Raw genomic sequence first — 25,547 nt, forward strand, 5'->3', positions numbered from 1 at the left:
AAGCCTCTGGAGCTTCGATCTACAGCCTCCAGTCCTATCCATTTTTTTGTGGCATCGGCTGCTTCTGTCTCCGAGGCGAAGTCTCCTCGATCTTCGAGATCTGCTTCCAAGCATAGTTCTCACCGATGATCGAGGCCTTCATCGAGGCATACTTCCAGGCATAGTTCTTCTTCTAAAGAACGTTCCTCTTCAACTAAGCCTCACTCTACTCCTACTTCGACTAGACCGCCGACTCCTCGCTCAAGGTCTCCACTTCTGAACCTCGAGGATGCAGCGGTTTCGATTGCTTCGTCCAAGTCTCCATATTCTTTTGATGCCTTTTTTCCTGCCGAAGCTTCATCTTCGACCCAGGCTGCCTCGACGTCCTCGAGTCCTTTTCGAGGCAAAGCATTGGCGGTCAGCTATCTTTCTCATCTTTTCTTCGTCAGAAGGCTGTTGACTTGGATCTTCAATTAGATGCTAGTTCCAAATACTCTAAGGAGTACCTCGAAGTCATGCATCTACCTCAACCTCCAGCAGAGTCACTTAAGCTTCCTCTTCACAAGCTTTTGTCTCAGACTTTTGCCAGATGCCTGGAGACTCCTTATACCATACCAGCCGTTCCAGGCAAATTGGACTCTAGGTATAAAACTGTACATCGCAAAGGGTTTGACAACTCTCAGTTATCTCATCAGTCCCTGCTAGTCGAGTCCTCCTTGAAGAGGTCCCATCCTTCCAAGGTTTATGTCACCGTTCCTCCTAGAAGGGAAGGGAAAACTATAGACAAATTCGGACTTCGCATCTATCAAAATACCATGATGTCCTCTAAAGTCCTCAATTATAATTTTCATTTTATTACTTATTTTGAGTTCCTCATTTATTACCAAAATTATTGACTTATTTGGATATTCAAAAGCACTTTGAATTTCAAGAAGTTCTTGCTTCTTTATCAAAACTCCGATTACATCTCCTCCAGTCATCTTATGATGCCTTTGAGTTGTCTGCCCGGGCAGCTGCTCTGTAGCCATGCGTCGCCTTGCTTGGCTTCGTACCATTGACATGGACCCTAATCTTCAGGATCGCTTAGCTAATATTCCTTGTGCAGGCAATGACCTCTTTGATGAATCTATTGAGGCAGCCCACCAAGAAATTGTCTGAACATGAAAAATCCTTTGCTTCTATTTTCAGACCTAAGCCAAAGCCAGCTCCTGCCAAACCTACACGCCCTGCTCCTATCTATCAACGGCGTTTTGCTCTGAGGATGGCTCTGAGGATGGCCACAGAAGCAACAAAAACCTCAACCTTCTGCTGCACCTAAGGCTACTCAGCAGAACAGGGGTTTTTACTCCCGTTACTTCCTTGTTCCAAAGAAGACGGGCGATCTGCGGCCCGTTCCAAGTTTCCAAGTTTATTAGTTTTTAATATCCCGATCATAAAATAAATATCTGACCGGTTAACAATAAAAATTTTAATATAGATTAAAATTCTTGATCTCAGGGCTCTCAACAAATTTTTAGCCAAAGAAAAATTTTGAATGTTGTCCCTGGCATCCCTTTATCCCCTTCTTGAGCAGAACGACTGGTTATGCTCTCTGGATCTCAAGGAGGCCTACACTCACATTCTCATTCATCCGGCCTCCCGTCAATACCTCAGATTTCGGGTGGGGAATCTGCATTATCAATACAGAGTGCTGCCCTTCGGCCTGGCTTCCTCTCCCAGAGTGTTCACCAAGTGCCTGGTTGTGGTAGCAGCAGCTCTAAGGAACCATGGTCTTCAGCTATTTCCCTACCTCGATGACTGGCTCATCAAAGATTCAACATCTCAGGGGGTTATTGTAGCGACCCAACGGACTACCTTGTTCCTACAAAGTTTGGGATTCGAAATCTACTTTCCCAAATCCCATCTTCAGCCCTCACAGAATCTACAATTCATCGGAGCTGTTCTGGATACTATCCAACTCAGAGCATTCCTTCCACAACAACGTCTGGAAGCTCTTCTTCAACTCTATCATACAGTGTCTTCCCGCTCTTCCATCTCAGCGAGACACATGATGGTACTTCTGGGTCACATGGCCTCCACAGTACATGTGACTCCTTTTGCCAGACTTCACCTCAAAATTCCTCAGTGGACCCTGGCATCTCAATGGACGCAGGTTTGCGACCCACTTTCTCGACACATAACAGTCACTCCTTCATTGAAGCAGTCTCTCCGTTGGTGGATGCTCTCTTCCAATCTCTCCAGAGGCTTGCTTTTTCAAACGCCCCCCCATCAGAAGGTCCTCATGACAGATTCTTCAACCTATGTTTGGGGCGCTCATCTCGATGGTCTCCGTACCCAAGGCCACTGGACCAGTACGGATCGTCAGTGTCATATCAGTCTGTTGGAACTCAGAGCGATCCTCAAGGCTCTCAATGCTTTCCAACATCTTCACGACCAGGTAGTCCTCATTCGGACGGACAACCAAGTCGCCATGTATTATGTCAACAAACAGGGAGGACGGGATCTGCCTCCCTTTGTCAAGAAGCTCTGAAGGTTTGGGACTGGGCAATCTGCCACAACACCTTCCTCAAAGCTGTCTATATCCAAGGGGTGAACAATTGCTTGGCGGACAACTTGAGTCGTCTTCTGCAACTTCACAAATGGACATTCCATTCCTCGCCTCTTCATCACATTTTTTCACAGTGGGGAACACCTCAAATAGACCTCTTTGCAGCTCCCCACAACTACACACTGCCTCAGTTCTGCTCCAGGATATACTCTCCTCATCGCCTCGAGGCAGATGCTTTTCTCCTGAAATGGACGAATCTCTTCCTCTATGTATTCCCTCCATTCCCTCTCATTCTCAAGACTCTGGTCAAGTTAAAGAACGATCATGCCACCATGATTCTGATTGCTCCTCGGTGGCCGAGACAACCTTGGTACTCCCTTCTCCTTCAGCTCAGCAGCAGGGAGCCATACCTTCTACCAGTTTTTCCATCTCTGTTTACACAGAGTCAGGGATCTCTGCTTCATCCCAATATGCAGTCTCTACACCTGACAGCTTGGTACCTCTCAACATGACTCCTCTGCAGTTTTCTCAACCTATCAGAGACATTTTGGAGGCTTCTAGGAAACCTACCACTAGACAATGCTATCACCAAAAATGGACTAGATTTTCTACATGGTGTTTTTCTCATGATAAGGAGCCCCAACATTCCTCCTTATCTTCTGTTTTGGATTATCTTTTGCACTTATCGACTTCTGGCCTCAAGTCTACATTGATCCGAGTCCATCTTAGTGCAATTGCTGTTTTCCATCAGCCTATTGGAGGGAAACCACTCTCTGCTCATCCGGTGGTTTCCAGATTCATGAAAGGACTTTTCAATGTCAAACCTTCTCTCAGACCGCCTCCTGTGGTTTGGGACCTCAATGTTGTCCTTGCTCAACTGATGAAGCCTCCATTTGATCCAATTGACAAGGCTCATCTGAAGTTATATCACTTGGAAAGTGGTGTTTCTCATTGCCCTCATTTCTACTCGATGAGTCAGTGAGCTGCAAGTTTTAGTTGCTGATCTACCTTTCACGGTATTTCATCATGAGTCCTTTGCACTCATCCTAAATTCCTCCCTAAAGTGGTCTTGGAATTTCATCTCAACCAATCTATTGTTCTTCTAGTCTTCTTTCCAAAGCCTCATTCTCATCCTGGAGAAATAGCTCTTCATACTCTGGACTGTAAACGTGCTTCTATTTGAAACGCACCAAATTACACAGAACTGCTCCTCAACTTTTTGACTCCTTCAATCCAAATAAGTTGGGACATCCTATCTCTAAGCATACCATCTCTAACTGGATGGCTGCTTGTATCTCCTTCTGCTGTGCCTATGCTGGATTACCCCTACACAGTAGAGTCACAGCCCACAAAGTTAGAGCAGTGGCAGCTTTAGTAGCTTTCCTCAGATCTACTCCTATTGAAATTTGCAAGGCTGCTACTTGGTCCTCGGTTCATACTTTCACTTCTCACTATTGTCTGGATACTTTCTCCAGACGGGATGGACAGTTTGGCCAAACAGTATTACAAAATTTATTCTCTTAAATTGCCAACACTCCCACCATCCCATTTTGGTTAGCTTGGAGGTCATCCATATGTGAGAATAGGCTGCCTGTTTGTCCTGGGATAAAGCACAGTTACTTACTGTAACAGGTGTTATCCAGGAACAGCAGGCAGCTATTCTCACAACCCACCCACCTCCCCTGGTTGGCTTCTCTGCTAGCTATGTCCTGGCGAAACCGTTGGCTGAGCTATTCAATCTCTCCCTAAGTAAGGGGAAAGTTCCCCTGGACTGGAAATTAGCTAATGTCGTTCCTCTGCATAAAAAGGGTTGCAGGGCAGAGGCTGCGAATTATAGACCGGTGAGTCTCACATCAATAGTGTGCAAACTTATGGAAACACTAATTAAAAGCAAATTGGACACGATCTTGAATGAAGGGAATCTTCGGAATCCCAGTCAGCATGGATTCACCAAGGGTAGGTCCTGCCAATCCAATCTCATCAGCTTCATTGACTGGGTAACAAGAAAGTTGGACTTGGGAGAGTCTTTGGACGTCGTGTACCTGGACTTCAGTAAAGCTTTTGACAGTGTCCCACACCGCAGGCTGCTAAGCAAGATGGAATCGATGGGGTTAGGAGAGACACTAACTGCATGGGTCAATGATTGGCTGAGTGGCAGACGCATCCGGCCTCCGCTGATGATGTCACCCATATATGAGAATAGCTGCCTGCTGTCCCTGGATAACACCTATTACAGTAAGTAACTGTGCTTTCTTGCTTTAATCAGTGCTCGGTATACTTATACCTAATACTGTCTGCATAGGCAATTACTTGTTTCTTGGGAAAAGGTGGCATATCAGATAAATATGAGAAATAATACGATGATCAATGATTGTATACTAAGTTTGGGAAAACAGTTTTTAATAAAAATGGTTAAAAAGCTTTTAAAAACCTGCTAATATAGTATAGTGGTATATTAGTATAGAGGCATAACTGCCATTGAGCGAGCCTGGCAAAAAGCACAGGGCCATCCGCAGTTGGATCCATGTGACCTGCTCCATGCTCCCCATTTCTTTGCGTCTCTCCCTCCCTCCCTCCCTCCCCAAAAGGGAAAAAAAAAAGCCTTGCACATATCACTAACAGCAGCAGCAGCAGCGATGAATACAGACTACATCTGGCTGACCCTGGGGCCTTCACTCTGCTGAGTTCTGCTTAAAGGAAGTTGTATCTGAGGAGGTACGATCGCAGAAGAGGGACATTCCCAGGGCTGAGTGGAAGCAGCCTGTCTTCATCACTATCACTACTGGCTGCCACGTGGCAAGTTTCCAACAGTGACAGGGTCCCAGGTGGGAGAGTGTGAGAGGTAAGAAACAGAGGCAAGAAGGTGGACAAATGAAGTAATTCCCAGGCAGTCCAGCAAACAAGACACCTCAAAAATGTGGTTATACAAGGAGCTTGCCTCCCCCTTTGAACTGGATCTGCCCAAACTGCTCCATAAGATGCCATTGTTTTCCCTGCCTGCTGGGGATCATATACTTTCTGCAGTCACATGAATTGGTGTCACAGTTGCAGAAAGATTGGTGAATTCTACCCTTGAGTAAGCAAGAACCCCCCCCAAAAAAAAAAAAACCCAACAAAAACAAAACCAACAAACTACCTCCCTCAAACAAGAAAAATAAACGTATATTCTATAGCTTTAGTAGAAAGGAATAAGCTAACAGCTAACCCAGCAATATAAAATTATAATTAAAAAAAAAAAAAAAAGGAGTCAGAAAGAATTACCTCAATTTGCAATGTTCTCCTTTTAGGAAAGCAGAGGTGTCTGAAGACTACATCTGAAAAGCACTGAAATACTGACTCAAATCTTTCAGCTAAGATTGAAGACTGTTTAACCATTTAGCTAAGAGAGAGGGGGAAATGCATCTAAACTTCTTAAGCTAGTTAATTTTAGAAATCTAGGGACAGATGCCTTTGGCAGCAAGTATAAGAAAGACAAAAAGAAGGCTGGCCTGGTATGTTTGGAGATGAGCTGGAAGCCCAGGACCTGAAGACAAAAGGGTGAGGGAGGGGGAAGCATGGTTTCTGCTTAATGGTGGAGAGTGACCTAGTGGTTAGTGGAGCGGTTTGATTTTCCACTACAGCTCTTTGGGCAGTCACTTAAGCCTCCGTTGCCCAGGTTCAAAATAAGCACCTGTATGTAATATGTAAGCCACTTTGGTTGTAACCATAGAAAGACAGTAAATCAAATCCTTGTCCCTTTCTCTTGGTGGTATCTGATGGTTAGAGTCTGGGACCATGTTTGCAGGTTTCCAGAAGAAGCCCTGATGCATGGCCCCAGCCCAGGACTATTACTACAGCAACCAAGTTCAATGTGTGTATGTTGAGGGGGTAACATATATTGGAGAAAAAAAACTCCCTGGATAATTGTAAATGAATGCTATCTGAAAATGCAAGAGATAGGAGTAACAAAGTGGTCCTAGTGGAAATGAATGTGGAGGCAAAAATTAAACTGTTAAAAGCCTGCAACCAGAGTTTTAGGATAGCGGTTCCATAAGAATAAATGTTTCTGTTTTGGTGATAGGTTTACGTTTGACATGAATAAGGCCCATGTTGCAGCGTTTGAGTAGATTTATGACAGATTGCCATACAAGGCTTCTGAATCTGGGAACCTGGCTCAGACTGCTGTCAGAAAAAATTCCAAAATACAATAAGAAATTTAAACACTCCTGAAAGGTCAGCTTTTACATTCTTTTTTGGGTTTTGCCTATTTAAAGAGCAAATGAGAATTCTAAATAGGAAGCAAGGTAAGCAATTCCACAAGAGAAGCGTTTTGAACTGCTTTTTATCAGGAATATAGATAACGGAGTTCATCTTCCCCATTTTATTTGTATTTAGATGGATCGCATCACATAGTGTTGAGACGTTCACCTACTGATGATAAAAACCAAGAAGTTGCACGTGAAGAGGAGAAACTCTGTGGCCTTCATCTGTGAACATGCTGAACACCCACCGACCATTACTTAGAGAGAAAAGCAAAGAAAACCAAATGGACAAATCTCATCGAAAACAGACAGACAGAGAGAAACATGGTGAAAATGGTGAGCAGCGCAGTTGCTTAACCAAAAGTATAAAATCCAGGACACTTGCGGTCTGGTGCATAGGAAGAAAGCAACAAGGCACTGCTGTTTAAAGCTGTTTGATTCGATGCAGAACCTTGTATCACTTAAAATAGTCTTAATGAATCAGGACTTTTTGGTCTGCTTTGTGAAGCCTTTTATGAGACCACATAAATAGTCCTAGTTCAAGGACCATGCAACCATTTTAGTGGCACTTGTTTCAGTTGCTTCTGCCTTTGTGATGTTGAGACCCCAAGTGTACTGTTAGCAAACCTACTGACTGGCTTCTTAGATGGGGTTTGAGACTCTGTCCTTCTTGGTGGCTGCATTTTCATGACTTAACGGTGTTTATAAAACAGACCTCTCATAAACTGCATTTTGAGGAGCCCTTTGCCATAACTTTGAAGCAGCTCTGAGGACTCTATAAAGCGGTTGTTGCTCCTTGCTAGATGAGTCTGTCTCGGAGCATGACATCCGGCTTTCTAAAGAGGGAAGCTCTTGGATAATTTCCTGTCAGTGTCTGATACTTATGGGCACCACCATCTTGGATTTGTGACATTTGAAGGTCCCAAGGGTGCTGCCATCTTAGAAAAGGGGGTGTAGCCTGGTAAGAGTTATGTCACTTTTGGTGACATTGCCAAAAGGGGAGGGATCTAGAGGTGAATGTTGTAACGTCTACTGATGACATCAAAAGGGGTGGGGTGAAAGGGTGGACAGTCAGCTTAGCTAAGGTGGATCCTTGTGCTTATTGGCTGATGCAACTGAAATCTGGTATGGTCACCTGTCAAATATGCAAATTACTAGAGGCTGCGTTGAGGAAGTTAAAAGCCAACTATCAGCAGGTTCCCTTCCCATGACTAGGCATGCCTTGAATTAGGTACACACTGTCCTCAATAACTTGACACATGTAAAAACTGTCTGCTGTACTGTAAGTACAAGATATATAAATTTGTCAGTAAGCTTCGTAAAATACTAGGGAATGGGGACAGGGGGACCCACTGTTATCCCAGGACAAGCAGGCAGCATATTCTTAACGCATGGGTGACGTCACCGACGGAGCCCCGGTACGGACATTTTTAACTAGAAAGTTCTAGTTGGCCGCACCGCGCATGCGCGAGTGCCTTCCCGCCCGACGGAGGAGTGCATGGTCCCCAGTTTCTTCGTTTCCGCGGAGCGAAGAAGACGCATGTGTTTTCAACGGCCGTTGAAAAACTAATTTTTGCCTTCCCGCTCGCGTATTTTCTCTTTTTTCCTATTTTTCTTTTCGGATTCCCTTTATTTTTGTTTAAAAAAAAAAATGTCGAGTTTTTCCTTATTTTTTCAGGCAGGCCCCGGCGGGGCCTGTTGCCACCATACAGGCCTCCGGATTCAATTTTGCGGAGGCCGTGTTTCCCTTCATGCCCCCTCAACCGGGTTTTAAGAAGTGCCAGCGGTGTGCACGCCCGATCTCCCTCACCGACCCACACAATTGGTGCCTCCAGTGCTTGGGTCCAGAGCATCGGGCTGACACCTGCACCTGCTGTGCTACGCTTAAAAAGCGTACAGTGGTGCCTCACACAACGAACTTAATCCGTTCCAGGAGCAAGTTTGTTATGTGAAACGTTCGTTGTGTGAAACGCGTTTTCCCATAAGAATACATTTAAAACACAATAATTCGTTCTGCAGCCCTGTTTTTCCCATAATAGAATACATTTAAAACACAATAATTCGTTCCTGCAGCCCTACATTCCTCCCTCCACCTCACCTGTATGCGGAGTACTGCCGGCCCTCTCCCTCAACCAGCCGCACGCTTCCAGAAAGCTGTGCACGCGCAGCTGCTGGAGTTTGGTCAATGTTCTACTCTCCTGCAACTTCCGGTTTCCGGTTGCGTCAGAGGAGAAGATTGAGCAACAGAGCATGCGCGCGTGCGCTGCTACCCTGAAAGCGTGCGGCTGGCCGAGGAAAGAGGGCCGGAGAACTCGGCATCCAGGGTAAGGTGGAGGGAGATGATGGAACAGTATTTCATGGTACAGTATTCCTATTTGTTAAAAAGGAATAATCTTTTGATGTTTCTGGATTTTTTTTCGTTAGCTTAACATGGCTTAACTTGCTGTAAATGGGTCAGGTCTCGTAAGATAGGACCAGAGAATCGGGTCTGGGTAAAACCAGGATTTGCAGGATCTCCAGGATCCTCATGGACTTGTATTGAGATCCTGGTAATATTGCAGGATTTCACGAATTTTCCAGGACCCTGGTCCACCTTAACAGCAGACCTCCTCTTTTTTTGATTGCCACAGCCGCTGCTCTGCATTTACTGAGAGTCCCCTACACGCCGTCTTCTCCTTCTCTGCATGGGTGCTGCTGTTCCCGGCTTCGCGAGAGTAGTTCCGCCCCCCCCGGGCCCCTCGGGCGAACTTCGTTGTGTGAAACGAAGTTCGTTTTGGGGAGCACGACAAACAAGTTCGTTGTGCGCAGCGTTCGCTGTGCGAGGCGGTCCGTTATGCGAGGCACCACTGTACTTTGAAAAATCGGCAGATCCAGCAAAATATTTTGTTTGGTACCGGATCTGCCATGGAACCGGCTGCGACGTCGACGGCACCACAAAAGCCGGCACCGTCGACATCGACACCCACCGACCCTTCCTCGGGGTCGTTGGGCCCAGGTAAGCCTGGCTAAGAAGCCTCCCACTTCCCTTGAGCGCCCTCCTACCACGGTTGCGACACCGGCCCTCCCGGCACCGCACCGGCAACCGCAAACGCTCCGCTCCGATCTCGGTGAATGCCTCATCATCGGCCTCCTCATCGCCGGAGCGTAGAGCGGCACCTATGTACCGAAGAAGAAAAAAGCGGTACTGGTGCCTCCCCTGAACGACCGCATCGCGGCCATACTCCAAACACAGTTACAGGAGCAGCTGCAACGACAGCTCTAACAACTTTTGCTGGCGTTGCTGGCACCGCACCTTCCGGTACAGGACCGGTCCGAGCCTCACACTGTTCCATCGGTGTCGACCCCCTCGGTACCGATTAATACTTCCATGCCGGTGCTCTTGGCAGAAACACCTACCGTACATACCCGTGATGCTGCCGACCCTGTCCGGTCCCAGGAACGACATCGGTCTTCCTCACCCGGTACCGCCCTCGGTGCGCTCGGGGCAAATCTCTTTCAAAGACCCGCCATGCCGAGCCCTCCACACCGATGTCCAAACGTACGCATCCCGACGTTAGGGATCCAGATTTGTGGGAAGACTCCCCTCACGGTACCGAGGAGGAACGCTTCATCAACCGATGAAGAACCCTCCATGACCGACACCGTCTCCAAACCTGAGCAATCCTCTTTCTCTAAATTCCTTAGGGAGATGTCAGCAGCTCTTTCCATTCCCTTAGAGTCCGACTCTAAAAAGTCTCAGGCTTTCCTCGATGCCCTAGACTTTGAGCAACCTCCCAAAGAATTTCTGAAGTTGCCCGTCCACGACATCTTACGGGAAAACTTTCTATAAAAACTGGGAAGCTCCCCTCATGGTTCCTGGAGCCCCTCGTAAATTGGATAGCTTGTACCGGGTTATTCCAATCCAGGGTTTGGACAAAACCTCAATTGCCCCACGAGTCCCCTCCTGGTGGAATCTACTTTGAAAAAAATCTCAGGGTTCCAGTGTATATGCCTCCACCCCTCCTGGCAGAGAGGGGAAAAACCATGGATAAATTTGGTAAGCGCCTTTTCCAAAATGCCATGTTAGCCAACAGAGCCAACAACTACACCTTCCACTTCTCCTACATGAAGCATCTGGTGCAACAGCTCTCCTCCTTACAGAAATATCTTCCTGAACGTAAGGTCCCTCATTTCCAGCCTCCTTCAACTCAGGAAATTCATGGTTCGCTCCATCTACGACTCATTTGAGCTGACATCTCGCGCATCTGCCATGGCGGTGGCCATGCGCCGTTTGGCATGGCTGAGAGTCTCTGACCTAGACATTAACCACCAGGACCGCCTGGCTAACGCATCTTGTCTGGGTGATGAACTCTTCGGTGAGTCCCTCGACTCAACAACCCAAAAACTCTCCCGCACATGAGACCAGGTGGGACAACTCTGATTAAACCTAAAAAGAAGATTCCACCTGCTCGCACTTACAGACAGCAGCCTTCCTACCAGCGCAGGTTCTCGGCCAGACCTCTCAACCCGCCTCAACAGCAGCCATGCCGACCTTGACAGCAACCTCATTTTGAACCAATGGATACGGCTCATCTGAAATATCTCACTTGGAAAGTGGTGTTTCTCATTGCCCTCGCATCTGCTCGAAGAGTCAGTGAGCTGCAAGCTTTAGTTGCTGATCCACCTTTCACAGTTTTCCATCATGACAATGTGGTCCTCCGTACTCATCCTAAAATTCTTACATAAAGTGGTTTCAGAATTTCATCTCGATCAGTCCATTGTACTTCCAGTGTTTTTTCCAAGGCCTCATTCTCATCCTGGAGAATCTGCTCTTCACACACCTGGACTGTAAGCATGCTTTGGCCTTCTACTTAGAATGCACCAAAGCACACAGATCTGCTCCTCCACTTTTTGTCTCCTTCGATCTGAAACAAGTTGGGACATCCAGTTTCTAAGCGAACCATCTCCAACTGGATGGCTGCTTGTATCTCTTTCTGCTATGCTCAGGCTGGACTGCATCTACAGAATCGAGTCACAGCCCACAGTCAGAGCCCTGGCGGCTTCTGTAGCTTTCCTCAGATCCACTCCTATTGAGGAAATTTGCAAAGCTGCTACCTGGTTCTGGGTTCATACTTTCACCTCTCATTATTGTCTGGATGCTTTCTCCAGACGGGATGGCCATTTCGGCCAGGCAGTGTTACAAAATTTATTCTCCTGAATTGCCAATACTCTCACCATCCCATTCTGGTTAGCTTGGAGGTCACCCACATGTGAGAATAGGCTGCCTGCTTGTCCTGGGATAAAGCACAGTTACTTACCGTAACAGGTGTTATCCAGGGACAGCAGGCAGCTATTCTCACAACCCATCCACCTCCCCTGGTTGGCTTTCTCTGCTAGCTATCTGAACTGAGGAGACACGCCCTGTGCTGGGTGGGAAGGCACTTGCGCATGCACTGTGCGGCAGACTCAAAACTTCTAGGATTTCTTCAAGGAAGTCTGCTTGTGAGGTTGTCCGCATCCGGGCTCCATGGATGATGTCACCAACCTGTGAGAATAGCTGCCTGCTGTCCCTGGATAACACCTGTTACCGTAAGTAACTGTGCTTTCTTTTCCCTCTTTCAAGAATAACCCACAGTACCACCTCCTTACAACCTAAGTCCTGTAATTTTGTTGCTTTGATAATCTTTAAACATATAAGTGGCACTCCTCCTCCCCTGTCCTTCCTTAATAAATTATAGCTCAGTATAACTATATCTTGGTCAGAGTTCTCTTTCAGTCATGTCTCTGTAACTGCCAACTTATCCAAGTCGGGGTCTGCAATTGCAGCCTTTAGATCCAAGACTTTTTCCAATGCTATAGGCATTAGAGTACAGAAGTGGAGAAAAGTTTGAGGCTTTTATGCTTAACCACTACTTTTTGTCTTTTCAGATACAGCATCTCAAACTTTGCAGCCGATAACATTAGAATTAAGAAGACGGAAAATATCCATTGGAACAGACGTCCACTCAAAACGATTGCGCCTTGAGAAACCCTTGAGTCAGTATTTTACTATGTTTGAAACGTGCTGTTTGTTGGCTTGTAACATGCTCTGGGAAACTAGTGGATAATAACTTCCCTTCACCTACTACTGAAAAGATGCATTCTAAATCAAAATTGAAATAGAAAATTGAAACATAAAATAAACTCAGGCTTTATTCAAATTGCCAGAATTAGGAATAATTGTGTGTGCGAGGAGGGGGGGGATGAGTGGGTTTAAAGTTACCTGACATTCAGAGAGAATTCCTTCATAAATATTTATGTAGCTTGATAGTCATCTTTTGTGGTAAGAGACAATCTAAACATGGGTCAGAAGGGATCTATTCAATATAGCAGCAAGAGACTAAGGCCTGGATTCTATAAATGACATCCTGATTGTAGGCGGCCAACTGCTGCCTAACCAGTCAATCGGAACGCACATTTTCTAAAAAAAAACCCCTCCCGAGGCAGGCCACCTACATTGGAGGCACCTCCGGGAGCCTTGGGAGCTGCATAAGCCCATCTACGCTCACCTAAGGTTAGGGCGTGGGTTTGACCCGGAAGTAGCCTTAGGCAGCAGTAAACGTCTCCCTAGGTCAACAGGAGACGCGTACAATGTAGGCCAGCAAAATTCAAGCAAGCATGTGCATTAGGGTCGCCTACCTATGTGCACCAACACCACTGCCTCCCTAGCTTTATTTGTTTACACAAGAAAAATTAGGTCTTGATACTTTTTGAACTAGCCCTCGTATAGTGGAGTGCTATCAGTTAAATTTTAAATGTGTTGTTCATCTTTCATCAGACCAAGAAACCAAAATTGAAAGCCATGTACCAAGTGAGAGAGAGTCAAATAACTGTGCAAGTGATAGTGAGAGAGAGCAGATAAAGCAGTCCTCGTGAGCCGTCATGTGAGCGAAATCATGAAACTCTCTTGGTTCTCTGTGTGTTACTGCTGAGACTGAAGTGGTCAAAGATGCTTCTCCCAGTGCAGTGGAGCCCAGAAGAAGGTAGGGACATGAAAAGTGTTCTAGTAAGGAATCGTAGCTATTTTTTTAGTAGTGTTTAAGTTTTAAAAATAAGTCTGTCTCTTCATATAGTGAGGATTTTACACGATAGGAGTTTTTCCTCATCCAGTCTGTAGTGCATCAAATGTCCATGCTATTCAAATGAAGAATTTTAGGTGAAAACTAATGTAACGAATGAACAACTGAGTGTAATGGAGAAAGCCCAGGTTGTGCAACTTTTGCACAGAACAGTTAAGTGCATTAATGATTGATTTATATGTTTTGTGAAGCGGGTTTCACAAATGCAACTTCAGCTTTCAAGGAGGGCAATGCCTAGCAGAAGTAGCTGAAACTTGGCACTATTTGATCACAACAGTCTCTAAACTCTCATCTACAAGAGTAGTACACCATGGTAAAAATTTACTCTCCAGTTTTGGAATGACTGCTAGGGATAGTAGGCCCATCTTTTCTACTACAAACACACAGCCTTACCTTCACTTTTGCTGTTTCTCTCAAGGTGTCTGTTAAATGGTATTACAACTATCTGTATCTTTCTCTAAATGGAAGTATCTTACCATGGACCTGGGGAAGAGATCCTCAAGGCTTCCCCCTTGAGTATGAACTGTCTCTTGGTGGCACAATCTTTCTGGGCCCTCTGCTGGGTTGGAGGCCGCCTCCTTCAACTGGCTAGTGTCCAGAAAACCCCATCTTATATAGGGTTGGTGTCATTGGTTCTAGATGGGCTAAAATGGATGATTTGCTAGCTTTGCATGTCTTAATTATTGAGATACAAATCATGGGCTTTTTGTCCTGTGGTACAGAAGTCTTGTTAGCTTAAACATAATTGCAACAAATCACATTAATAGGCACATTAAAGAGGAGTTTTAACAGGACTCATCCTCTGACCCCCCCACATGGTGGGCATATTGAGCCAGGTTGCAGTGCCATTAAGCCACTGGTACATCACAGTTCTTGTATGATGTAAAGTAAGCTTCAAGCTTCCCACGTCATTCAATGTGTTGTTACACCAACTTGTATCAATAATGCTAATTAGCTCAATAAAAAATTAAAATAAGTTCAGGCCTGGTTCCTTTTGCTCTGAAACCATTAAGTATTTCCCAAAACTAACTAATAAGAGAGGCAATCAGAGTAGGAGAGAAGTCTTCTGGCTGGGTCTTGCATGTGTGGAGCTCTAAATGGAACTTAGTCCATCCCTCCTTCTGAAGTATGGGGATCCTATCTTGTCTCGGAAGAAAAATGGTGTTACTGATCTCTTTGTTTTCCACATCTATCCTGAGGACAGTCCTTTTCTGCTGCTTTTGGGGTCAATTCCTTTTGTTTTTTGCTTTCCTTAGTCTTCAGAGCAGGCTAGGGAGCAAAATCAATCCAAGGGCCACAACAAAGTCAGGTTTCAGGATGTCCCCATATACATGCATGAGATCCATTTTGCATACAACTGAGGCAGTGCATAGAGATAGATCGCATACTTATTCATTAGGGACATCCTGAAAACTCATCTGGGCGTGTCCTTCAAGTACATATGTTTGTCCATCCCTACTTCAGAGAGAAAATAATACCTTGGTGCAGATCCACATTCGCATCTCCCAGTTTGCATACTTAAGGTTATTTCCATTAGTAGAGGGGTCAAGGCTACTGTCCTCTAAGGAAGCTAGAAGAAGCCTAAGCAAGTGGTTTTCATAGTTGTTTCTGGCAAGGAATGGATCTGGAATCTCTCTTTTTGTTGTTTGGTTTGGCAACCATCTGGAATCTGTCCTTTTTTGTTTATTTTGCAGCACAGGATAAGCCTTTTAGGCTGGTGGAGAGTTGTGGTTTAGGACAGCTGAAGTGGAGATAGTACTCATGTTGGGGAATTAAAGTGCAGATATGGAGAAGATAAGCACTCGATGCTAATAGTCCTCTTTCTTCTCCATCTGGGTGGAGATTTGGTACTTTCTGCTTGTCTGGACTAGTCTGGCATGGCCCGCAGATGAATTTGAAACCCATCCAGTAAAGCAATAGTGATCAAATTGATACACAGTAATATGGTGCTTGCCTCTTGTGAAGGCAGTAGGTGTGCTTGGGGTAGAAATATTGTCTTTTAATTCTAGGTTGTGGGCTATTTGACACCTGCCCACTCCTCTTCACTCTACCCACAGGCCCTGCTCTGCACCTATGAGTTCTCAAGCAAGGTCCTCGGCATCACCATCGACTCCTCCCTTTTCCCTCAACGATCACCTGAATGTCCTTGGCAAAATCTTGTTACTTCAGCCTCCACATGCTGAGGAAAGTTAGATCCTACTTTCACCAAAAACATTTCCCCGTCCTTGTACAATCCATTCAGCCTATCCAAACTCGATTATTTATATTTCCATCCTATTTGTGCCTAAATCTAAAAAAAAGTCTCCGCAGGAGACTCCAGCCTATCCAGAATACTGCGGCCAAGCTGATTTTGCTAACGCAAAATCTGATCACGTCTCCCCCACTATTTACCATCTTCACTGGCTCCCAGTACTTTCCAGAATTCATTTCTAAATGTTCCTTGCCTAGCTTTCAAGATCATGTCACGGCATCCTTCCGACCCTAATCCATCTATCCTTCCTCGCCCAGAACGCCTGCCACCCACCAGATCAGCCCACAGACATAAACTATCCTTCCCCTCTCTACACGGCATCCTCCATGCAGGTAAACTGGGAAAATACCTCCTCTCCAAAAATCACGGGCCTTTGAACGATCTCACTGTCCCGCTGCGGAACCTGGGTTCCTTCCAACTATCTCCGAAAAACAACTGAAAAACCTATATAACTTCCTTCTCTCCTTCGTCTACATCCCCTCTTTTTATATGCTTTTGTAAACCCTTCTCCCCTCCTTCTTATTTTTTAAGCTTTGTAAACCGTGTCGAGCTCCACTTCTGTGGAGATGATGCGGTAGTATAAACTTAAGGCTTAGTTTAGTTTAGTTTAGGACATAAGCAGCAGCAGACTTTTCTCAAGGAAATAAATCAGTTTTGGGGCCTTTTTTTTCCTATGTCCTGACAGGGGATATAACCCACTTTTGCTCTTTAATTCTCTCTGAATCAGTTTAAGTAAGTGTAAATTTTCACTGAACATTTCTCTATCACTACTTTGCCAAATCCCTACTACTATCTTCCTTTCCTGTATTGAACCCGAATCTTCTTTAGCGTCCCTCCAGACCAGCACAGAAATGGATGGATTTACACTCCTCTGCCAGCAGTGGAGACTGAGAACTCTAACTTTTGGCTACAGTACAAGTGGGCTGTGCAATCCCTATTACACTCAGTCTTTTCTCAGTCTCCAGCAGGTGGAGTGGTAAGATTGTGCAGTCTATGCTGAGGTTTGTTTTTGGCCTGTTGGATCTAATTTGGGGAATCTTTCTTGTCCCTTTTGCTGTCTGGACATAGCTTGGAGATCCTACCGACCTTGGGATGCCACACTCAGAAGGGTTGTGTCCCTCCCCCCATTTCCCCCACCTCCCCAGTTTTCTGAATTTAGAGGAGCCTTAGCTGTACTCCTGGCCACTTATTCGGCACAGACTACAGTTTAGAGTACCTGTGGGGTCTCTTGATACAGCTGGTGAGCTGTGAGACGTAAAAAAAAAAAAAGACGCGAGATAAAAGGCCGCCATTATTGTACTGGGTTTTTAGCACATTCATTGAGTGCTTCAAGAAAGCAGAACAAGTGTGTGTTATGTGGGCACCAAGCGGTGGATGTGGCTGGTGGGTGCACAGAATGTTCCGGCTGCCTCGAGGGAGACCCAGCTTCGGTGGCTGTGCGTGTAATGGCCAATCATGGATCTCATGACCATGAGTATCAACGCCAAAGTGCCAAGGTTCTTCAGTCGACGCAGGATTGCCAGGCTGAGGGGGCTGGATGCACTGGTGCAGGCTTGGCCGACAGATGGCCTGCCTGTATGTCCTTTCCTCCCTGGCCTCTAGGAAAGTTCTTCAGATTGCCCAGCATGCTGGCCACTTTCTTGTGGCTCCGGACTGGCCCCGGCACCCATGGTAAGCAGATCTGATTCATTTGCTAGTGGCAGATAACGTAAGAACTGCCATCTCCCGGATCAGACCTTTGGTTCATCAGGTCTGGCGTCCGCACACACGGAGGCCCAGCCAGGTGTACACTGGCATAATTTTAGTCACCATATCCCTCTATGCCTCTCATAAGGAGATGTGCATCTAGTTGCTTTTAAATCCTAGAACGGTGATTCCGCAATAACCTCCTCAGGGAGAGCATTTCCAAGTTTCCACACTCGTGTGAAGCAGAACTTCCTGATATTTATCCTGGACTTGTTCCCCCTCCTTAGCTTCAGTCCCATGTCCTCTTCTCCGTGTCACATGGGACATTGTAAATAATTTTTTTTCCACTGCTCTATTTTGTACGATTCCTTTCAGTATTTTGAAAGTCTCGATCATATCCCCTCGCAGTCTCCTTTTCTCAAGGGAGAACATTCCAGTCTCTTAAGTCATTCTCGTATTCCTCCATACCTTTTATTTCTCCATACCTTTTATTAGCTTCATTGCTCGTCTCTGCACCCTCTCAACAGTTTATATCCTTCTTTAGGTTGGGAGCAATGTTGGACACAGTATTCCAAGTGTAGGTCTGACCATTGCCCTATAAAGCAGCATTATAACTTTCTCCGATCTACTCGTGATTCCTTTCTTTATCATGCCTAACATTCTATTTGCTTTCTTTGCCACTGGCCGGCACATTGTGCCGATAGTTTCAGGGTCCTATCTATCAGTAGAAACATAGAAACATAGAAAGATGACGGCAGAAAAGGGCCAAGGACCCATCAAGTCTGCCCACTCTATAGACCCTCCCCTTAATACTATACAATGTTTTTACCCTGACCCACTTAGGGATCCCACATGGCGTCCCATTCTTAAAAACTGGCACGCTGCTGGCCTCGATCACCTGTACTGGAAGCTTGTTCCATTGATCAATCACTCGCTCCGTGAAGAAATACTTTCTGGTGTCGCCGTGAAATTTTCCGCCCTTGAGTTTGAGCGGGTGCCCCCTTGTGGTTGAGGGGCCTCTGAGAAGGAAAATGTTATCTTCCACTTCTATATGTCCGGTGACGTATTTAAACGTCTCAATCATGTCTCCCCTCTCCCTGCGTTCCTCGAGAGTGTAGAGCTGCAAATTGTTTAGTCATCCTCGACGAGAGACCTTTAAGCCCTGAGACCATTCTGGTGGCCATCCTTTGGACCGACTCGACCCTCTGCATGTCTTTGCGATAATGTGGCCTCCAGAATTGCACGCAGTATTCCAGATGAGGTCTCACCATGGTCCTGTATAATGGCATTATGACTGCAGGCTTTCTGCTGACGAAACTTCTACGGATGCAACCCAGCATCTGTCTTGCCCTTGAGGAAGCCTTCTCCACCTGATTGGCAGATTTCATGTCTGCACTAATGATTACTCCTAAATCTCGTTCTGCTGTAGTGCTGGTCAAGGTCTCCCCGTTCAAGGTATAAGTTCTGCATGGGTTTCTGCTACCCAGGTGCATGACCTTACACTTTCCAGCATTGAAGCCCAGCTGCCAGGTTGAGGACCAGCATTCCAATGTACGCAGGTCCTGCGCCATAATATCTTCTAGATTGTCCTCGCTTACCATATTACATAGTTTGGCGTCGTCGGCGAATAATGTTACTTTACCTTGAAGCCCTTGAGTCAGATCTCCTATGAATATGTTGAAGAGGAGTGGACCCAAGACCGAGCCCTGCGGCACCCCGCTGGTCACCTCCGATGTCTCAGAGAAAGTACCGTTAACCATCACCCTCTGAAGTCTGCCACTCAGCCAATCATTGACCCATGCCGTCAGAGTCTCTCCTAACCCCATCGATTTCATCTTGTTTAACAGTCTGCGGTGTGGGACGCTGTCAAAAGCTTTACTGAAGTCCAGGTACACTATGTCTAGTGAATCTCCTTCGTCCAGTCTTTTTGTTACCCAGTCAAAGAAGTTGATGAGGTTTGATTGGCAGGACCTACCCTTGGTGAATCCATGTTGATTGGGGTCCCGTAGATTCCCTTCGTCCAAGACCGTGTCCAATTGGCGTTTGATCAGTGTTTCCATGAGTTTGCATACTATCGATGTCAGACTCACCGGTCTGTAATTTGCAGCCTCTGTCCTGCAACCCTTTTTGTGTAGAGGAACGACGTTAGCTGTTTTCCAGTCCAAGGGGACTGTCCCTGTACTCAGTGAGAGATTGAAGAGCACGGTTAACGGTTCTGCCAGGACATCACCTAACTCCCTGAGCACTCTGGGGTGCAGATTGTCCGGTCCCATGGCTTTGTCCACCTTGAGTTTTGTTAGCTCAAGGTAAACCCCGCTGGGTGTGAATTTAAAATTCCGAAACGGATCTTTTGTGTTTGACTGTGGCTTCAATTGAGGGCCGGACCCTGGCGCCTCGCAGGTGAAGACCGAGCAGAAGTATTCGTTTAGTAGTTCGGCCTTTTCGGGATCCGATTCTGCGTAATTCCCGTCCGTTTTTTTCAGGCGTACTATCCCGTTTGTGTTTTTTTTCCTGTCACTGATATACCGGAAAAAGGATTTGTCCCCTTTCTTAATGTTGTTTGCTGGAGTTTCTTCCACTCGAAGTTTGGCCTCCCTGACTGCCGTTTTGACCTCTGTGGACTTGATCCTGTGTAGCAGTTGATCTTCGCTTTTCCCCGTGCGTTTGAAGGAAGCAAATGTGTTTTTTTCTCCTTTAACGAGACGTGAGATCTCTGCGGTGAACCACTGGGGTTTGTCTTTTCTTCGCCGTTTGTGTGATGATTTTATGTAACGGCCGGTTGCCTCGTGTATGACAGATTTCAGGGATGACCACATATCCTCCACATTCCCTGTCTCAGTTTGGACCTGGAGCGCCTGATGGACGAAGACTCCCATGCTGCAAAGTCCGTTCCTCGAAGTTGTAGTACCTTTGTTTTAGTGTTTGATCTAATGGAAACCTTTCCTCAGGTGGAACCATACCATGTTATGATCGCTGGAGGCTAGCTTATCTCCCACGAAGACTTCTGAGACGCTTTCCCCATTGGTGATAACTAGGGTCAAGGATCGTTTGGGCCCTAGTGGGCTCCATTACCATTTGATTGAGGCGTGCTCCTCTTATGGAGGCTAATAGCCTCTTGCTGCCGCTGGTTGTTGCTGAAGGTGTGCTCCAGTCTAACGTCCGGCATATTGAAGTCTCCCATTAGTACAACGTCCCCCCGTAGAGCGATATTTTCTATGTCCTTCGATTAGTTCCGTGTCTTTGTCTTTCTGGTGTCTTGGAGGTCTATATACCACACCAAGATACAGGCATTTTTCTCTCCCTCTGGCCAGGTTCACCCAGAGGGATTCCCCGGTGTACTTAACGTCCGTGATTCAGGTAGTTTTGATGCCTTCATTTAAATGTAATAGCGCTACCCCTCCGCCTAACCTGCCCTCCTCTCTGTCTCGACGAAGTAAAATTGTAACCCGGTATGGCCATATCCCCACCCATGAGAGTCCGTGAACCAGGTCTCGGATATCGCAACCACATCTAGGTCGGCATTCACTATCTCGGTCTCCAATTGCAGAATTTTATTGCCTAAACTGTGTGCATTTGACATACATGGCCCTCCATCCCTTGTGTTTGCTAGGGCTGTCATGCGTATTATGGGTGCTTACCTTGGATTCAGAAGGGTGGTTGTGTCTCGCCTCCCCGGATGATTCCTTACTGCTCTGGAATGTGAGTGGATACCCTCCCCCAAACTTACCTAGTTTAAAGCCCTGCGAAGTAGGCGGGCTAGACGGTGTCCAAGTACGTTTTTACCTCTTCTGGTCAGTGAAAGTCCGTTCCGGTCCCTGCAGTCCCTGGGAGTGTCTTTCCATGGTCCCAGTGAATCCAAAGTTCATCTCTATGCACCAGTTGCGAAGCCACTCGTTGGTACGTTGGATGCGTTCTTCCCTGGCCTCTTCCTCTGTCTCTAACTGGGAGGATGGATGAGAAGACCACCTGTGCACCTGTTTGCTTCAGCTTCCCTACCCAGGGCTCTGAAGTCATCGGGTATGTTCTCTGAGGTGTTTCCTTGCAGTGTCGTTTGTACTACATGGATAAGAAGCATAGGGAAATGGTCATTAGGTTTTAGTAGTTTATCGAGACAGGTGTGTGACGTCACGAATCCTGGCTCCAGGAGACAGCAGACCTCCCTTGACAGCACCCAGGTCCTTTTCTTGTTCGCTCTTACCCAGAGTTTTGCCCAATCTTCTGACTTGGGGACATTTTCCAATGTTCGATCCAGGTCTCTTTGTCTTCCAAGGCTATCATTGTGCACTGGATCAAAGAGGCTATCGCTTCGGCATACCTTCTCCAGAAGAAGCCTGTTCTGGAATTTCTCAAAGCTCATTCCACTCGGGGTCAAGCAGCTTCTTGGGCTGAATCTTCTCTGGTACCTCTGTAAAGCTGCGGTTTGGTCTTCTCTTCATTCCTTTGTTCGGCACTACCATATGGATGTTCGAGCATGTCGGGACGCACAGGCGCATTTGAGCCCTGTCTGGTCACTATGTTTGGTGAGTGTGTCCTTGTGGCGGCCCTTTGGGAGTCCCACCCATCATGGGTACTGCTTTGGTACATCCCATCCATTTCTGTGTCAGTATGGAGGGATGCTAAAGAAGGAGAAATTAGTTCCTTACCTGCTAATTTTCTTTTTTAGTCCCTCCACACCGGCACAGACCCCGCTCTGTCGTTTTGTTCAGTATTTGTTTTGTGAAGAATATGGGTTTTTTCTGCGGGAGTTGGTTGTTTTGGATTGTTGGAGAGTTTAACAGAGCAGTGACATTTGGTTTAGCTGGCGAACTGTGGGATGTTTCTAAAAGGTTCTTGTTCTAATCAGGATCCAACAATGATTTTTCCTTTGTCTTCTCCATGTGTGTGTGGAGTTGGGATGTTACTGTTTCAGCCTAGTTGTTTTCTGTTTGGCTATTCATTAGACTGATTGTAATAGGGACTGCACAGCCCACTTGTATTAAAGCCAGAAGTTAGTATCTCAGTCGCCACCTGCTGGTAGAGGAGCGTAAACCCATCCATTTCTGTGCCGGTCTGGAGGGACTAAAAAAAAGAAAATTAGCAGGTAAGGACTTAATTTCTCCTTTTTGTCCTTCCCTACCAAACTCAGATCTGTTCCTCTTGCCAAAAACTGTAACTCGTCTCAAATTCTCTCATTTGCCTCTTTCTGTTCTTCCCCTCCGTTTTTGAGACCTATCTCTACTTAATCCTCTTTTTGGGTTAAGCTCATGTTTTTTCATTGAAGGCAAGTTAAATTCATGCCCCAGGAGGGCTAACAGTTTGTTTGAACTCAGGGCAACAGAGGATGAAGTGATGTGCCCAACCCTGATTCTCCTGATATTCAGACTGCTGCTGAACCACTAGGCAAATCCTTTGTTACTTCAGACAAGTTTTCTGAGGTCTCGTGCCCATCTGAACTTTCACTTCTGGACCCCTTATTTATAATGACTTGTGATGGAGCAAAGATCATAAGAAGTGTGCCCATGTGGGTACACTCTTGGCTGATAGAGGCAGCATAATATCTGTTTTTTATGTATTTCTTGTAAATCATGATAGATAAATTTCTTTAAAGATCAAAGCATGCTTTCCAATGTATTCACAGAAAAGAGAATAGGGGCATAGATTAAACAGATTTTGATGGTCTTTCCCTTGTTCAGAAATTTGTTTCCAGCAAAGACTCAGTAGATAGGTAAGTATATATGTATTATTGTTGGGTAATACCATAAATTCCATATTTTTTTAAGAAGTTCAGCAAAGCCCTGTGAAGCCAATGCTGCCAAGTTCACTGGAGGAAGCCCAGCAGTCACCTCTTCTCCCTGAGACCAGAGAACTCGCCAAAAATGACCCTTCTCAGGAAGAGAGTGTAGAGAACAAGACCCCAGCACAGCTGCAAGAGGTTCCTGCTGTCACAGGTTAGCATTTACATAATGCAAACTGAATAATTCAGTTATGTCTTTAAACAAAGATGTGGGGTAAACATGCAGAGCGTGGTTTGTGGACCTTTTTCCAGCCACTGTATGTGTGTATTTCTTCTGTTCTTCTGTATGTTTTCTCTTGTATGTGTTGGCTTCCTTTGTGTCTGTGATAGGGCAAGGAGACGAAGAGGAGAGCAGTTTGAAAAGTATAATTCCTTAATCATGTTAAAATGAGCCAGTCTTTGTGTTTGGATAGAATATTGGAAATATATACAAGACTATTTGAATAAATGAATTGAATTTTTGTATTATGCTATATCTGTGATTGTTTTGTGAGTCTGCATTCTATTGAAATGCATTCTCTTATGATTGCTATCTTGAAAACATTTTTAGAGTAAAGATGGTATTGAACTTACATCTGTTTTTCTAATGCAATGTGTTTGACCAGCTTTGCTAACTGCAGCTGTTGACTTTAATAGTAGAGGCTTGAAATCTAGTACATATAAGTCCTGCTGTTTTTATCCTTGCAGTAACAAATGCATTGAAGAAGTTGAATGAACTTAAACCAGAAGAACCAGCTGACCTAGACCAAAACAAGTTTAAGTGCAAATATATGGATTGTTCAAAATTCTTTCGCAAAGCTAAGCTCCTGTTCTACCATATGAAATACTTCCATGGATTGGAGAAAAACAGCAGAGCAAGAACAGAAGCCAGTACCAAGAAACATCCAAACAAGAGGTTCTTCAACTTCTGAAAAGACCAATCGGGAAAGTCCCAAAGAGGAGACGGACCACTTCTGAGTCCTTGTGTAAGTATGAGAGAGATCATTGGAGATATGGGGTATAATTTCATTACGACAAAAATAGCTTTTGTTTTATGCCTATATTAAAAAAGAGTCATTAAAACTTCACAAGACAGGAACAATGAAACTGTGCAAAAAAAAAAAAAAAAATTCAGTATTTTGATTGCAATTAACATAATGAATATTGACGAAGTATAAAATAAATGATCCCAAAACAGCTTGGGCCACTTGCAGTATAACTCATTTCATTGCTTCAAAAGCCCTTTGTTGTAGTTATTGGTCACTAGTGGGCAAAGTACCTGCTTGTAACATTTTAATCAGTCCACCACATCTTTTCACCTTTTAAATATTTTGTTATGCAATTAAGACAAAATTGAATTTGTCAGCACACTGCTGCACTTCAAAGTCATACCTACTCTACCTTCATTCCACCAACTTGAATTCTGAAATCAGAGTTGGTTTAAAAGTTCATCAAGAGATCTGTATTTCTTGTACAATCCCACTTTATTCCAGGACCAGTGGGTTATTTTCCCTGTACCCACCAGGACTTTGTAGGAAGCCTCAAAATTTCAGAGACTTAAACCCCTCCCCCTCATCACTGTGCCATTGCATCAGTCATTCTTCATACAAGCCAGGCTGTAGGAGCTGATCTTTTCTACTTGTGTTTAATTTCATGTATTCTTCAGCATCTCTCCAGACCAGCACAGCTCACTGATGGGTAATAGCTCACTATGAACCAGCAGTTGGAGACTGAGACATAAACTTTTGGCTGTAGTACAAGGGGGCTGTGCAGTCCCTAATACACTCTAGTCTGCTGTCAGTCTCCAGCAGGTGGTGGTAAGCTGTTGCAGTCTTCCCTGGTTTAGTGTAGGGCTGTTGGAATTTGTTTAGTGGCCTTCTTGTCCCTATCTGGTGCCGGGACTGAGCTTGGAGGGGACCCTTTCAGGGGTCTGTCCAACCTCGGGGGTGTCACACTTGATGGGTCGAGTCCCTTCCCCCATTTCAAACCACCT

The 25,547-nt window shown here is 45.5% G+C and overlaps 1 protein-coding gene across 1 annotated transcript in view; it reads left to right on the forward strand.

The window, feature by feature from the left end:
* The window catches only part of PHF20 (PHD finger protein 20), a 177,819-nt gene that overhangs the window by 91,816 nt on the left and 60,456 nt on the right, over positions 1–25,547 (forward strand). Inside the window, exons 16-20 of the mRNA XM_033962633.1 lie at positions 12,676–12,783; positions 13,565–13,658; positions 16,844–16,848; positions 23,562–23,729; positions 24,379–24,540. Coding sequence (XP_033818524.1) covers positions 12,676–12,783; positions 13,565–13,658; positions 16,844–16,848; positions 23,562–23,729; positions 24,379–24,540 — 537 coding nt within the window. The remainder of the gene's footprint in view (positions 1–12,675; positions 12,784–13,564; positions 13,659–16,843; positions 16,849–23,561; positions 23,730–24,378; positions 24,541–25,547) is intronic.

This window comes from Geotrypetes seraphini, chromosome 11 (assembly GCF_902459505.1).
Source record: "Geotrypetes seraphini chromosome 11, aGeoSer1.1, whole genome shotgun sequence".
Lineage (NCBI taxonomy): Eukaryota > Metazoa > Chordata > Amphibia > Gymnophiona > Dermophiidae > Geotrypetes > Geotrypetes seraphini.